This window comes from Solanum stenotomum, chromosome 1 (genome assembly GCF_019186545.1).
Source record: "Solanum stenotomum isolate F172 chromosome 1, ASM1918654v1, whole genome shotgun sequence".
NCBI classification, from domain to species: Eukaryota; Viridiplantae; Streptophyta; class Magnoliopsida; order Solanales; family Solanaceae; genus Solanum; species Solanum stenotomum.
The window spans coordinates 84,199,612-84,216,489 of record NC_064282.1 but is presented as its reverse complement, the minus strand read 5'-3'; the positions used below and the strand labels follow the sequence as shown (position 1 = coordinate 84,216,489).

General features: G+C 35.6%; 1 protein-coding gene across 2 annotated transcripts in view; it reads left to right on the top strand.

The window, feature by feature from the left end:
- The window catches only part of LOC125861832 (phospholipid-transporting ATPase 3-like), a 34,417-nt gene extending 17,772 nt beyond the window's left edge, over window positions 1-16,645 (top strand). The window contains exons 8-27 of one of the 2 annotated variants that reach the window (XM_049541715.1): window positions 5,238-5,344; window positions 5,649-5,714; window positions 6,047-6,168; window positions 6,263-6,353; window positions 6,445-6,522; window positions 6,625-6,741; window positions 6,926-7,072; window positions 7,145-7,249; window positions 8,129-8,271; window positions 9,072-9,173; window positions 9,262-9,325; window positions 9,402-9,614; window positions 10,345-10,510; window positions 10,609-10,688; window positions 10,770-11,009; window positions 12,095-12,316; window positions 12,396-12,563; window positions 12,685-13,044; window positions 13,122-13,228; window positions 16,077-16,645. In XM_049541715.1, coding sequence (XP_049397672.1) covers window positions 5,238-5,344; window positions 5,649-5,714; window positions 6,047-6,168; window positions 6,263-6,353; window positions 6,445-6,522; window positions 6,625-6,741; window positions 6,926-7,072; window positions 7,145-7,249; window positions 8,129-8,271; window positions 9,072-9,173; window positions 9,262-9,325; window positions 9,402-9,614; window positions 10,345-10,510; window positions 10,609-10,688; window positions 10,770-11,009; window positions 12,095-12,316; window positions 12,396-12,563; window positions 12,685-13,044; window positions 13,122-13,228; window positions 16,077-16,377 — 2,999 coding nt within the window. In that variant the 3' untranslated portion in view covers window positions 16,378-16,645. Of the gene's footprint in view, window positions 1-5,237; window positions 5,345-5,648; window positions 5,715-6,046; window positions 6,169-6,262; window positions 6,354-6,444; window positions 6,523-6,624; window positions 6,742-6,925; window positions 7,075-7,144; window positions 7,250-8,128; window positions 8,272-9,071; window positions 9,174-9,261; window positions 9,326-9,401; window positions 9,615-10,344; window positions 10,511-10,608; window positions 10,689-10,769; window positions 11,010-12,094; window positions 12,317-12,395; window positions 12,564-12,684; window positions 13,045-13,121; window positions 13,229-16,076 lie in introns of both variants that reach the window. The other variant, XM_049541724.1, reaches the window with a different exon arrangement.
- Window positions 16,646-16,878: the final 233 nt, after the last annotated feature.

Here is a 16,878-nt window from a genome sequence, read left to right as displayed (position 1 = left end):
ATGCTAGATTAAAAGGAGAACCAGAGACATAAAGAACAGAGTCTAGGGTGACAGAAGATAAGGGTTTGGCTTTTCCAACCCCTTTTGGTTTTGTTTGGATCCCATTAGCTAAAGTAATAGCAGGAAGAGATTGTGAATAAACAATATCGGACAAAAGTGATTTATTACCCGAGATATGATCAGAAGCCCCTGAGTCCATGACCCATGATCCAAGAGTACTAGACTGTGACACACAAGCAAAAGAATTACCCGCAACAGAAACATCAGGTTGTGCAACCGAAACTACTTGTGGAGACGTTTGTTTATTTGCACGATACTGAAGGAACTCATCATATTCTGTCTGAGCAATATGAGCATTATTGGATGGTTGATTAGGTTGAGCACCATATGCTACTGGTGGAGATGTCTGTTTACTTGCACGATTTCGAAGGAACTCATTATATTCCTTAAGAACAATAGGATCATAACTGGGTGGTGGACCATGCAAAATATAACATATATCACGAGTGTGTCCAGGTTTATGACAATGACTACACTTGGATCGAGGTTTTCCCAAACGCCCTCCCCCTCGCCGATTCTCCATAGACTGGTATGTACGCTTTTCTGTGGTTTGAGATGCAAGAATAGAGGAGTCATCCACTTTGTGACTGGAAGGTGCAGCAAGACGAAGCAGACGAGAGAATAATTCATCAATTGAGGGAACTGTAGGACTGGCTAGAATCTGGTCACGCACAGAGTTATGGTCAGTAGAAAGTCCAGCAAGTGTAAGAACTAGAAACAATGTATGCCTTTGCTCTTGTTGCTTTTCCACGTTTGTAGTGATAGGCATCAATGTTTCAAATTCCTCCATGACTGCCTGTACTTGTCCCAAGTAAGTAGACATATCGGATTCTTGTTTCTTTAAGTTGGTCATCCGAGATATCACATCATAGAATCGAGATATGTCATTAGTGTATAAAGCACGTGCCTTTTCCCAAACTAAATAACATGTCTGGGATGGGCGAAACAAGGGCATCAACTTAGAATCAATAGAGCGCCAAAGGAGACTACATAATTGGGCATCCACTTTCTCCCATTGTGCTTTGGCTTTTGCACCTTCGTCACTAGACTTTGTCTTTTCATCTTCAACCCAAGCATTGTTTGTTAAGTGATCGTGAATACCTTGACCTTTGCACCACAACGCAACTGAAGAAGCCCAAGCTAAATAGTTTGAACTTCCCATTAATGGTTCTGAAGTGATTGTAAGGCTTGAACTTCCAATCCCCGTATTTTTGGAGCCAAAAACATCACATCCGAAAGACATTTTTTTGAAATTTGACTTGAAAAGAGCTGGAAACTGCCGGAATCTACCCACAGTGGCTTGAAAAATCTGATTTCACCGGGAACTCGTCGGAAACTGCCTAAAAATCACCGGAACCCTAATTTCGGTGATCAGATCTAGAGAAAACTGAATGGAATCTGGTTGGAAATACTGGGCGACCTCAACAGAAGAAAACAGCTCAAAAAAAGATGACCGGAGCAGCAGTCACGCGCCAGCGCGTGAACAGATCTCGCCGGAAAGTTTCCACCTCCGACCGGCGCGTGGGGGGTTGTTTTTCGGTGGATCTGATTGGGGTCTGGTCGCCTGAGCTTCCCGAGCCTCGTGATGGTGTTGTCTTTCGCACAACACCTTCAAAACGAAAGATGACACAAATCAGTCCCAACCGTCGTCGCCGGAATTTGATATGATGACTTAAAATTTCTCACCAATGCTCTGATACCATGTGAGAAATATATGGGGAAGATATTATTGAATTGTGTATCTAAATTGTTACATTGAGACCCTATTTATAGACAATACATTGAAATCCTTATCTAACTAGGATTCCTATTCCTATTCTTCTTCCTATTCTTCTTCCTATTCTAAGTAGGAGTATATGTACAATTTCTATTCTAACAAACTAAAAAGCTGAAAGACCACTATACCTTTTTAATAATGTACAACTACATTTAATATAATAATAATTCAATAAAAACTACAAAGTATTGATTTATCTTGTCTTGTCTATATAGTTTTGTTCTTTCATTAAGTAACTAATTTTCTAAGAAACTACTTGGTCGTTAGGAAAGAACTTTTCAAATGTTTAGTCATTTTATTGAAAGGACCTAACTCATTGTGAGAAAAAAGACGCAACTCTTTGTTTATTTTATAATATAATTATACTTAGTTATTCAATGTGGCTTTTATGGTTGGTGTTCTGAACTAATTAATTAATATTGATATAGGAAGGATTAATTTGTTTTTTTTCCTCTAATTGTACTGAGTTCTAATAAAATAAACATGAAGGAAGAATGAAACTAAAAAAGTCTATATTTTCATGTCAAATAATGTAAAACAGGTGAATGATAAGAAATGAATGAAAAAAATAGTCAATAAGCACTTTTGAGCTATGTTTACTTCCAAAATATGTAAATATTCATACTCAATTTGCATAAGATACATGATCAAATTCCTGAAAATTGTCTTTTAGAAATGGTAGTTTTTGTGAGGATAGAGTGTACGTAGACCTTACCCCTACCTCGTGAGGGTAGGTAAGGTTGTTTTTGATAAACCCTTGGCTCAAGGAAATTTGAACAAAGCAGTAATAACAACCTGTAACAACAACAAAATAGTATAATAAAGAAAGTGAAAGAAACAGTCAGGTAATACTAGAGGTCAAAGAATAAGCAAACATATAAATAATATTAATACTCCTAATACAGTAAAGATATACGCTTCACGACGTGCTAACCCTTTAATTTGATACTCGAACCCCACACCCTCCTATCAAGGGTCATGCCGTCGGTAAGCTGAAGTTATACATATCCTACCTAATCACCTGTCCCGAGACTTCTTAAGCCTACCTCTCCTTATCCTTAGGTCCACCATGACCAGCCCCTCACACCTCCTCACTGAGGCATTTACGCATCTCCTCTGCACATGTATGAACCATGTCAACCTCCCTTCCCGCATCTTCTCCACCACGGAGGCCACTCTTATTCCGAATCTCTTCATTCCTAATCTTATCTCATCCATCTCAACATCCTCATTTCTGCTACTTTCATCTTTTGGACATGAGTGTTCGTGGCTGACCAACACTCTGCCCCATGCAACATAGTTGCTCTAACCATTGTCACTCCGTAGAACTTACCTTTTAGTTTTGATGGCACGTTCTTATCACAAAAAACTCCGGATGTGACCCCTAGTGATTTATTAAGAAAATATCAAATGGGATTTGATCGTTCTTTAATCAGTATTCTAGCTTACTAGCTTACTGCATCTTAAGTTGAAATAAACCAAATTTGTGAGCACATGAAGAATATTATGTTGAATTAACATCAACTGAAAAGAGCCAATGTAGGTCTATATAAATTAATATTAAAAGGAAAAGGAGAGAAAATTGATGCACCAGACGCTCCAGTCACCGCTTTTAGTATATGCTTGTGTATATTCTGTCATCGTTCTTTCTAGATGTTTATTCAACTATTCATATGGTTTTCTTTTTGTGTGTGTGTGTGCAGTGTAAGCATCAATTAGGTAGAAGACTTTCTGAGATATATAAAGTTGTCTAACAATGAGCTCTTTGTCATCTTTTATTAACTTTGTTGCCTAGTAATCTAAACTAACAAGGTAATAGATATACATTTGAGTCTGGATAAAAAAAGTGTTAACCTTTTTGTTATATTTGAATAAATTATTTGGATTTGATATTTCTGGTTCAGCAAATGTGCAGTATCTCTTGTCATTATTAAAAAAATATTGTATCGCAAAATGATGAATTTTAACTATATATATTTTATAAAAATAGGAATAAAACTGTTCATTTATAGAACTGCGACAAGGAAGATTAAACTGCTAATTCATCTCTACTTTACATTCATGACAACCGTGTTGAAACTCATATTTAACTATTAAATGTTTAATCATCTTAAAAGATTAATATTCTTTTTTCCATTTACAAAAGTTAAATTTTCTATTGTTCATATATGTCATTCGTGTTTAGTATCAAATTTTAGAAAATTTATGTTACTTTCAAATATCTTAATTATATTGAAATATCAAGTTAATTATAGTTAAATAAAATTAAAATATTAAGCATATTAACTTCCAATCCGGGAAACAATCTTCAATTTGAGATGCACAGAGTATTTTCTTGCCCTTCAATTTAATTATAGTTCTAATGACTGCCTACTTTTGTTGTGTTGTTAGTTATCTTTAAGTATCTTTGTGGAGTCAAAAGATGTTTAATTGATTTTTTAATTAGAGTCTCTCCCAAAACGGTTTATCGGGTTGAGATGAAAAAAGGAAAAGAAAACAGACATCTACGACATACATTAGAAATCTGTTGTTTTTGAAATTGGTAAAAAATAATTTATTTTAGCTCAAATAGAATCATATCACCATATATTATGCAACAAAAATTATTATCATCATCATCATTTGGCAGACAATTCCAATATTTTCCAGACCAATTTGTGGACGTTCATAATAATGTAAATTACTCAGAAGTAGGATGATATAGTTAGTTAATTTCAAGGTCCTAAATACTGGAAAAAATAACAGGGAAGGTATTAAACTTGTGTTATGTAGTATTTGTTCAATATTGATGTAAAAACACATTTTAATTGTGTGGTTTGATGGTATCCGATGTACATCAGGTCCTTGGAAAAATATTTTGCATGCAAATTTAATACTCCCTCCGTCTCAATTTAAGTGTCTTAGTTAGTTTGGACATGGAATTTATGAAATAAAGGGAGACTTTTGAATCTTGTGGTCTTAAATTAAAGATGTGTGTAGTCCTTTAAAACTTGTGATCTTAAACTTGCCATGTAGGATCTTAGAATCGGAAAACTTGCTAAATGTAGACTCTTTTTGGGACAAACTAAAATGGAAAGTAAGACACTAAAATTAGGATGGAGGGAATAATAACTAACACAGGATACAACATGCAATGCATTTTTCAAGAACTAGTCTATATACGTCAAAGAAAGATGTTTTTTAAAAACCTTTAAGATGTGCAACCATGTGTATCATGATCTCCTGCAGATGCTTCCCAGCAGAAATGTTATTGCTTATGGTATATCAGAATTATGATGACGAATATCAATTTTGTCTGTTCTATAGTGAAAGCCTGATCAATTTGTTTCCAACTTTAAGAATACTTTACCCTTATACAATGGCGTGTTTGATGTGATCTCCTGCATTTTTCTTTTACCAGGTGAGTTACAATGTGAGCAACCTAATAACTCATTGTACACATTCACTGGCAATCTGATAATTCAAAAGCAAACCTTACCACTTAGTCCAAACCAACTTCTTTTACGGGTATGAACTCTTTTTGTTATGTTGTTTTCCAATTTGTTTTATTTTATGGCTCTGGTTTTAAGTATTGTATGTTATACACTTATAAGAAAAAAGTACTGCATAAGTTGTGTCTTAGTTATAGTTCGAGGTAAATGCATCTTCAAGCAAATATCCACGATGACCATGATCTAGTTGTGTCAATTCCTTTTTATGACTTATCTTTGACCTTTTGTCTGCTAATTGTGATATTTCTTCTCTAACTCATAGTACATTTGGTGAATTTTAATTTCATGTTTTCTTCTTGATATCGCTGTATTTCTTCCAGGGTTGCAGTCTGAGAAACACTCAGTACATTGTTGGGGCTGTCATTTTCACTGGGCATGAAACAAAGGTATTACATCTTAATTGAAGTTATAATTTAGCCTTTTCTCTACCCTTTTCTTTGTTCTGTTGTTCTCTTTTTGAGGGGGCATCATCATACCTTTATATAGCATTCTTGTCAAGAAGTTTCAAAGAAGTAGGTTAATGTCATCATCTATTCAGTAATGATGTTCTCTCGAACTATTTTGCTGCATTTGTGGTATAAAGTTACAGTAGCAACCTTTTTTTAAATGATATTTTATGTTGTGGTTTCTGCATCTTTTTGCTTTGTAGCCTTTGTTGCTTGGCTGTTCACTTTGGTTCTTATTCTCAGTTGCTTCTGCCAAATGAGTTTAACTACAGGTTATGATGAATTCTATGAAAATTCCTTCCAAGAGAAGCACTTTGGAGAAGAAACTTGACAAACTTATTATCGCTCTTTTTAGCACTCTCTTGTGCATGTGTCTCTTGGGAGCCATAGGCAGGTTTGATCAATTGCTATACCCATTCTGCCATGTTGGAACTTCTGTTATATTCTCCTCCATGCTGAAAATTTTGGATTTGCTTGAAATTTTGCAGCGGTATCTTTATAGATAAGAAGTATTATTATTTGCGCTTCGAAACTGGCAAAAATGCAGATCCACAGTCCGACCCGGACAATAGATTTGTGGTAATCATATATTTTCTGACTTGATCATCTTTCATTTGGCTGTGCAGTAGTTATATTTCTGTCTCTAATTTCTCTTTTGCTGTCTGCTCAGGTTGCAGTTTTGACCATGTTCACCTTAATCACTTTGTATTCACCGATTATTCCAATCTCTCTCTATGTCTCCGTTGAGGTAGATTATGTCAGTTTTCATTGTATTTTATTTTGTTGCTTTGCTGAATTTTTATCTAATATTCCATCCGCTTTGGTTCTCTTTTCTGTTCTTCACTTTCAGATGATTAAATTTGTACAATCCAATAAATTCATCAATAACGACTTGCACATGTACCATGCTGAGAGTAATACCGCTGCTCAGGCTAGAACATCTAATTTGAATGAGGAGCTTGGGCAGGTAAATGTTTAATGCTGTTATGAAGTGGTTGTTGAAATTAATTTGTTTAGACAACCTCTATGTGCACTAACATTAACAGTAGTTTTGCACAAGAAGTAAACAACAGTATTTTCTTCAGTTTTTCCCCTCAGCAGTGTTCTTAACAAATGAGTTTTTGAGCCATTGACAACTACTTTATGGACAGGTGGAATACATATTCTCTGACAAAACTGGAACTCTTACGAGGAACTTGATGGAGTTTTTCAAGTGTTCAATCGGTGGAGAGATATATGGTACAGGTGTTAGTGAAATTGAGATGGGAACTGCTCAGCGAAATGGGCTGAAAGTTGAGGTAAATATATTCTTGGGCAAGATATGGCAGATTCATGGCTCTGTCTTGTATTGATCTAGAGAATTGTTACAGGTTAAGAAATCATCAACAGAAGCACGAGAGAAAGGTTTCAATTTTAATGACGCTAGGCTGATGCGAGGTGCCTGGAGGAATGAACCTAATCCTGATTCATGCAGGGTAAATATTTGATTATCATGTGTGGAAGAAAAGGGGAACATGAGTTCCTTTTATAGTAATAATTGTTACATTTGAACAATCAAATATCACGGATTAGCTTTTTAAAAGATAAACAAATAAAATAAAATTCTGTCTTTATAATATTTTGTTTTCTTAATTGAATCTTAAGTTTTTCCGCTTCTTACTTATGAAGTTTGTGGTATCAAATTCACCCAAATCTTTAAGCAACACTAGATCAGTAGTGAAAATTCGTATTTCTTTATCGTCTTGCTTTCTTCTCTGTCATTTTTTTTATGTTAATTATCTCTGTGTAGACTTAGACAAACAATAAAGTATCCTTCAATAACATAAACCTTTTTAGAGAGGCAGATCATGCAATTAAGAGTTCCTCCTTTCTACTTTTAGATGAAGTGGTTCCACAATTGTAATCTAAGGCTTCAATTAATAGTATAGCACTTTGTGGTTTGTACTTCCATTTCTTTCCAAATTCAATGTCCATGTTTGACTTGATATATGTGATCTGGTTTTGTTTGGGGAAAATATGGGCTTCTAGTTGTGTTTTTGATTGTATAGTATCAAAATAGATAACATTATATTACGAGGGTTGAAGTGAGTCGGATGTAACTTCTTCTATCATATAATATATCATAGAACTTTCTTTCTTAGGAAAGAAAAATTTATTTTAAGATGATGGAAAAAGGACAGGTAAGATTTTATGAAGGGACTTGGGAGTTTAAACTTGCAGGGTATCTTCTTGTGTGTAAATTTTCAGCTTCATATTGAGTTGTCCTTGTGCAGAAAGCTTTCACATGGGTACACTAAACTTATTTATCTAGCAACTACATTGCTAGTTTAATGAGGCCAAGGTTGTTTGTTCAGGAATTTTTCAAATGCCTTGCTATATGCCATACTGTTCTTCCTGAAGGTGAAGAGACCCCAGAAAAAATACGATATCAAGCAGCATCCCCAGATGAGTCTGCTTTGGTTGTAGCAGCAAAGAACTTTGGCTTCTTCTTTTACAAGTGCGTGTCTTTAGAATTTCTGTTACATTTGTGTTGTCTGCCTTAAGGCTCTCTTTTGTTGAAACTTCGTCTATGAAATAAATGTAGAAGGTTACTAACATACACCATTAGGTTGGAAGATTCAGTAATGCAGTTTTTTTACATATCAAAGTAGTGAAAATAGTCCTTACCTGATGAGAGCACACTCGTCGTAAGGACGCTGTTGCAGTAATCTGGTTTCTCTTGTTATTTTATTCCGGCATGTGTGAAGAGAATAGAGCTGATATATGTAAGTCATTATCTGATTGGAGAGTACTTGTCATCAGAAAGCCACTGTAGTATCCGGTTCCTGCTGTTATTTACTTATTTAATTCAAGCATGTTATGAGAGAATCATCACGAAACATTTGCAATAAGGTGCCGCTCCTGGTGCCAGCTTCAGAGGTGAGTTCTCGGGGAAGGGGCGGAGAGAGTTCCAATTGATGGATAGGCTAATAAAATAGATAGTTTTTGTTTCTTTATGGTGGGCTACTTCTGAGTCACGTGCGTTATTTTTCTCAGCTATTGATGAACTTAGATTGTTTTTTTTTTGGTGAGTAATAGACCAACTTTAAGAAACAAAAGAAAAGTTAGCTGTGCGATGGTTAGTGGAAGATATCTATCCAAAGGACATTGTGTTAGGACTAGAGTTCTTCTACTAAACATCTTCGAGGTGTCAGATTCTGCAAAGAGTTTTGTCATACTGCTTTGTGGAACTGTTACTGCTATCTTTTCTATTTTTAGCTGGGTCACTTTTTACCATGACTATAAAATTTTCTGCAGACGTACACCAACTATGATTTATGTGCGTGAGTCACATGTTGAAAAGATGGGGAAGATTCAAGATGTTCCTTATGAGATTCTAAATGTTCTTGAATTCAACAGGTGTCAGTACATCCTAGCTTGTATATCAATTTTGATTACCTGCATGATGGTAACAAGGTTGACCATTATCTATTTGTTTCGTGTTTAGTACGAGAAAGCGCCAGTCTGTTGTATGTCGCTATCCTGAAGGCAGATTGGTTCTCTACTGTAAGGTAGGAACTTTATATGTAAAGATACATTCTAGGAGATTAGTCTAGTAAGAAAATTATCATAGTCTACTTTTCTCAGGGTGCAGATAATGTAATTTATGAGAGGTTGCGTGACGGAGACAATGATTTGAGGAAAAGAACTAGGGAACACTTGGAGCAATTTGGGGCTGCTGGACTTCGGACACTTTGCTTGGCTTATAGAGATGTAACCCCCGATGAGTATGAAAAATGGAATGAGAAATTCATTCAAGCAAAATCTTCTCTCCGGGACCGTGAGAAGAAATTGGATGAGGTTAGCATAGTGTGATGTATTTCCCTTTAAGTTTGTATCTTCTTTCCAGATTTGCACCTTTTTAATTGTTCTGATTCTGCTTTCTTTTTGGGATTGACTTTTGTCTTGATTGTTTATCCATCTGTTTTGTAGTGATGTCATTTTAGTTTGAGTGGCGAAGTGCAATTATGTTCTTATGCATTTAAGTCCTAATTTCCATCAGATTTGCTTGTTCTAGCCATAATATGCTCATCATCGAACAATTTTTTTAATTAAAGAGAGCTGGTTTTCTTTTGTCAGTTTGTGATGCCAAATACACTGCTCATGTATTGCACTGTGTAGTCCTGATTATTAAAAGCTTCTTGTTATTCTTTTTCTCGACCCTGGTTCCTGACTTGAGAAACACACCTGAAGTTGTTTTGCCAACTGTAATCTTTCTAGACTCTTTATCCAAACAAAGAAGAAGAAAAAAATGTGATCATCCTAGAGACTGGGATAATGGATCTATCACCTGCATAAAATATGACTACTAAATGGTTTATTTTAAATTTTAAGCTCCTATTCATATCGTCTCCATTCTTAAATCACAAAATATAAATGGATGGAAGTAATTTATTGGGTGATAATTATATAACCATAGTTGTGGTTACCCTCACAATTATGTGCTTAACTTGGAAGTCTAACTCCTGTTATTGTTGATGTCAATGTTTTGTTGGTGGTCAAAAGAGTCTAAGCATTTAGCATTTTACAGGTGGCAGAATTGATAGAAAAGGAACTTGTCTTGATTGGATCCACTGCCATAGAAGATAAGCTTCAAGAAGGTGTACCTGAGTGCATAGAAACTCTTTCAAGGGCTGGAATTAAGATTTGGGTGCTTACTGGTGACAAATTGGAAACAGCGATAAATATAGCTTATGGTTGGCAATTTCGCATTGATGATAGACAGTTTTATCATTTTTTAAATCTTGATTCTACTTGCACCATCTTATCCTAGTTTCATTTGTATCTATTGCAGCATGCAAGTTAATCAATAACAGCATGAAACAATTTATCATTAGTTCTGAAACTGATGCAATCAGAGAAGTGGAAGATAGAGTGAGCACTACTTTTCAATGTTCATATTTGTCAGTTTCAAAATATACACTGTTTAACAATTTGTTTTGTGTTCATCCGCAGGGTGATCTAGTGGAGCTTGCTCGTTTTATGAAAGAAACAGTGCAGAATGAGCTTAAAAGATGTTATGAGGAAGCGCAAGAGCATCTTCATTCTGTTTCTGGACCAAAATTAGCACTAGTAATTGATGGGAAGTGTTTGATGTATGCACTAGACCCGAGTCTTCGTGTAATGCTGTTGAATTTAAGCTTAAATTGCAGTGCAGTGGTTTGCTGTCGTGTTTCTCCTTTGCAGAAAGCACAGGTGAGGTCATGTTGGTGGTCTTTTTTTGAATGGTTACAACAGTAGTAACTTGCCTTTGGTCATTCTATGACTATCTTTCTGTCTGTTAAATAGACAACAACAACAACATCGCCTCAGTCCCAAGAAAGTTGGGTTCTGTTGAATATGTCGCTTTATTTATTCCTATTGCAGCATTATCGGCCTTGGAATTGTCAAACTGACCTGTAGTATCGTCAAATTGAGCTGTTCATGCTTGGTTTATGAACATATGGGGGTAGAGTCATCTATCTTTATCTCTGTTATTCCGTCATGCAACTCTAGATAGAGAACCAAAGTTTTTTTGAGTCTATGTACTTATTTTAGGCATCATCTTAGTTCCATTTCAATACATCGATCTAGATGATATCAAGGCCTTTCTTCCTCATGAAGGAGTAGAGACCTAGCTTTCATTTGTCTGTTAAAATGTAATGTTATACCTTTTGTCCTCGAGAATCGGCTGGGTATAGCGGGAAAGAGTTTGACTATCTAGTTACATATCACATAAGATGGGTACTCCTGATATTGTCTTGGGAATTATCAGTATATAAAGTAGTGTACTGGACTCCATCTACATAAGTAGAAGCATTCAAGAATCACTTGGCAGTTCTTATTTCAATTTTCCGACTCTCATCTTGTAAACTGACTTAACCGTAATACTTATCCAAAGATGCAAAAGTTGAAAGAGTTTCGGTAGTTACACTTTCTGTCTCGTGTAAGAAAGAGAGTTGCTATATCACTTCTTAGTAAAGCTCATTATTCTCGGGATAACATATTAAAAAAAAAGAAGAGAAGAGTTCGTCAATCTTAGACATCTTATGTTCTGGAAAAAACATACCAAACCTCATTATCCTCAGATATATAATGTTCTGAAATTTCTCTTTGGGGTTCCCATCTCATTATATAAAGTTAGGGTTTTTCAGGTATCACTTTGGTATTTTCTAGTTTCAACAGTGTATTTCTTCAAGTTACTGATAAAACATTGTAATTTCTTTTGAAGTTAGGATGAGTTTCTTGATTGCAAATCCTTTGGTGATCAGGTGTTAGCGACTTCTTCCACTTCTTTTCAGGTGACAAGCTTGGTTAAGAAGGGGGCAAACAGAATAACTCTCAGCATTGGTGATGGAGCTAATGATGTAAGTATGATTCAAGCTGCTCATGTTGGTGTTGGAATAAGTGGACAGGAGGGAATGCAAGCAGTGATGGCTAGTGATTTCGCAATAGCTCAGTTCCGATTTCTCGCTGATTTACTGCTTGTCCATGGACGCTGGTCATATCTGAGAATATGCAAGGTTTGCCTTTACTCTTTGTGCACAAAAAATGTATGATATCTTTTGGGGTAAATACTGATCTAGATGTTTTTTCATGCAGGTTGTCACATATTTTTATTACAAGAATCTTACATTTACCCTGACTCAATTTTGGTTTACCTTCCGGACTGGATTCTCCGGTCAAAGGTTCTATGATGATTGGTTCCAGTCTCTCTATAATGTGATGTTCACAGCTCTTCCTGTTATTGTTCTTGGGCTTTTTGAGAAGGTATGTAATAGTTATATTTTGTTGCTGCTAAACAATGAATGATGGCAATTAAGTCAGCTTATTCTCTAATTGTTATGTTATTCTTTTTTTGTCTGTTGCTACATCTCTATTGTGTATTTAGGATGTCAGTGCTTCCCTCTCCAAGAAATATCCTGAGCTATACAAGGAAGGAATAAGAAATACTTTCTTCAGATGGAGAGTTGTGGTCATCTGGGCTTTCTTTGCAGTATATCAATCATTGGTCTTGTATTATTTTGTAATTGATTCGAGTACAAAGGGCATGAATTCATCAGGCAAGATATTTGGCCTGTGGGATGTCAGTACAATGGCTTTCACTTGTGTTGTTGTAACTGTCAATTTGCGTCTGCTTATGATGTGCGACACAATTACAAGATGGCATCACATCACTGTTGGAGGGAGCATATTATTGTGGTTCATTTTTGTCTTTATTTATTCGGGTATTTCCTTGCCAAAAGAACAGGTGAGTTTAGTCACTTATGTAATGTATTTTTGTGAGTGTTCATATGCTAATATTTCTGATATTTCTCCCCACTGCAGAAGAATATCTATTTGGTCATCTATGCCTTGATGAGCACATTTTATTTCTATCTCTCTCTGCTCCTTGTACCTGTTGCTGCTCTTTTTGGTGACTTCATTTATCAGGGGTAAGTTTTTTTTTTAAAGTTAATTTTCAAGTCCTCTTAACTAATGTTATGATAGGTATTTTTTGTGTCGAAACAAAGTTATTTTTGGTATTTCAGTATTGTGGATTTAGCTGGACTGTGTTACTATATTGTCAAATCAATCTGAATTTCGTTTGAAGAAAATATTAGTCTACTGATAATAAAATTTGTTTGTGCACGAGAACACCCAGCCCCATTTGTGTAACCATCCTGCCAGTTTAATTAAGCATGAACCAACATGCAGTTGAACCATTTGCAACTGGCTCAGGCCATGCTCTGCCTTTCATTGATTACCACAAATTTCGTTTTTCGGTTGGATTCATGCTGCTGGATTAACTTTTTATTGCTAGCTCCTTGGATCCAGTGTTTCCAAAGTTGAAAAGTTAAAACAAAGGTGCTGAGGTCTATTGAGGTTTTGAGCACCAACTGCAAATAAAGCATGAGATTGATGAGAAAAAGGCACAAATAAAAGAGAAAAAAGATATGATACTAAAGATACTAGCAATGCATGAAAAAAATGATTTGAAAAAAGTTATAGTTAAGTGCAATAGTTATTATCTTGTGCAGCCCTCTTCAACACAAAGCCATGGTGGATGAGACCCCCACACTAGCATCTTAATGCTTGTACTGAAGCACTCCCTAAGCGAGAACCAGTGCAGATGCTAGGTACCTTGAGCAGTTGATTAAGTAATATAATGTGAATAAGATATCACTCCCTCAAAGACTTGCCAATTAACTACTAGAGTAATGCTTTTTTTTTTTTTTTTTTTGAGAAAGGTAACAATCTTATAGTAAGTGAGAGCACAAAGGGTGTGCTGTTAGCCATGTTTATATTTCAAAAAGCAAAAAATGTTCTTGTTCGTCTTAGACCTCTATGGTGTCTTAACAGTGAAACCACATCATCTAATAATTGTTTACATAAAAAATGAAACAAAAGTAGACAATTTCAACTTAATTTTCTGGATGAGATTTGCTACATCCTTCAAAACAACCTTGTGTTTAGGGGCAGATCCACTGTTGTGGTACCAGGTTCATCTGAACTCGGTAACTTGAATCAAAGCATAAATTTATGTGTAAAAATTCAATAAACTTATAAACAAATTGTAGATACGAACCCATAACTTTAAAATCATAACGGGTAAATGTGAAGAACCTTAAAGGTTGAACCCTATGGGTTCAAATCCTGGATCCACCTCTGCTTATGTTCCCCTCCTTCCATATATTCCTCCAGATGCAAGCTGAAACCATCTTCCATCACTTTTTCTGCACAATCTAACTTCCAGAATAGATCCAGCATGTTAGTAGGTCTGCAGGTTTGTGGGATTTGTCTATGTTATACCTTTCATACTAGGGCAGAGCTGCCAAACGATATCAGTAACCTCACTAACAATAGGATGCATATTATTCATGACAAGTTCACCATAACTCTATAATTAAGAGTTCACCAAGCATGACCACAACAAAATCACAAGATTATCTGAAGAAAACATCACAATTAGAAAAGAAGGAAAAGAAAAAAATCTTTGTAATTCTGTTGATCTTCTCCTATATGTTATAGAATCCTTAGAACCTCCAAAAAGTCTGATAGAAACTTCCATTATTGGTGTAAAGAAGGAAATATAGATGATGTAATTCAATTGGTAGATTTCCTAGGATCCTTGTAATTAGTTTGAGACTTTGAGTTTCCTAGGCTCATTGTTGATTTTCTATTTGGAGGTGGCCAGCATAGCCCTTCATGCTGAGGAATACGAATTACCAATTTTTTTAAAAAAATAAAAAAATAATCTATGCCTAAGTATGAGAAAATATGGAAGGACTGTGTCAAAGTGCCAAGCCCAGTGTATTGCACTAACTTGATGATTCCAGGCTACTCTGGAGTTCATGCTTCAGTTCCCTGGTTGTATTCCGTGCAGCGCAACTTTGATAGAATGAACATAAATTTTGCATAGGCAAGGCTGAATTACTAATTGATCGGACCACTGGAACTAGATTTCAAGAATTAAAGTATTGGTCCATAAAGCATGTCCAAAGTTCATATAGATCATGAACAACTCTGCGAAGTAAGGTTATGTGTTACTTTGTACAAATTGTTTCCCCCAACTCTAACTTCTAACATCTCTTGCCTTAATTCGCATTATCTATTGCATCTAGTTCTTGTAATTTCAATTCCACTCAATTGTTTCTTGCTCCATGTCTTGGCCCTAAATAGCTCCTTTAGCTCCATTTGACCCTTGAATTGTACCTATATCACAATAATCCATTACTTTAGCTACTTCCACAAACAGATCATCGAACTACCCATTCAAACATAGGAAATATACATAAAACATACAATATAAAATTCAAGTCATCACTAGTAAGCAGACCTAGTGTTTCATCCTATGAAATGAACCAAACAGAAATTCTTAAGATGTACAGTTAACTTTCTCAAAAAAAAGAAATTCTTAAGATGTAGCATACTTCTAGAATACCTTGCTATGCCCCAAGAATTAGTCTGTCAATCTATCCTGCTAAGCGTGGTGGTTTAATCCTATGAAGGGGGGATGAATTACATTGTTCGCATGGATGCAGTTTTGCTATGTCATCTCATTCACAGTCATTATAATTCCAATCATTAGGATCTGCTTTATTCTTTGAATTAGGAATTGGCACAGAAAATGTTGATTCCACTGGAAGCTTGGTACGACCAAAAATGACTGTCATATTTACATTCCCCCCCTTCCAAATCCCTTATATGCTCTTGCTTTTAATATGTTAATTTTTTGTTTTATAAAACAATTGAAAATTGATAGTCTTGCTTTTGCCTAACATTACTAGTTGCTTTTTCCAGGGTTCAAAGATGGTTTTTCCCTTATGATTATCAGATCGTTCAGGAAATTCATAGGCATGATATTGACAGTAGGATGGGGTTACTAGAGATTGGAAATGATCTTACACCTGAAGAAGCAAGGAGTTACGCAATTAGACAACTTCCCGGACAGAAATCAAAACATACTGGTTTTGCCTTTGATTCACCTGGGTACGAGTCATTTTTTGCATCTCAGGCTGGTGTCTCGATCCCCCAAAAGGCATGGGATGTAGCTCGGAGAGCAAGTATGAAACCACAGTCAAAGCTACCTCGAGAAAACTAACTTCCAGATAGTACAAATTTTCCTCCCTGAACATTAATGTACTTTTTTGACCCAAGACAATTTAGCTTATAGTAGAATTAGATGTGTAATATCTTGTCATCTAGTTTTATTCTTTCACACACCTTACTCGCCCTTGTGATTTTTTGGAATATAGTCACAATTAGGTTTAGTGAGCTTGTAGTAAAATCAGTTTAAGAAAATATGTACACTATCTGGAAGTGGAAGTAACTGAAATCTATTTATTGATAGCTTGAATATTCCTAAGAAACATGCTTAATATATTACTCTTGTTGTAGTAGTAATACAATGGTTGTGTTTGGATAATCCCCCCCCCCCCCCTCCCTATGTGCCTTTGGTCAGAGGTGAATATAGGATTTGAACTCTATATGGATTTGGACTCAAAATTCTACCACATCCCGGCTAATTTACTTGGTTTGAAACCTATTGTTTGCACGGTTAGTAATTTCTTGAACACATACATGGTCTAAGCCAAAGTTACAG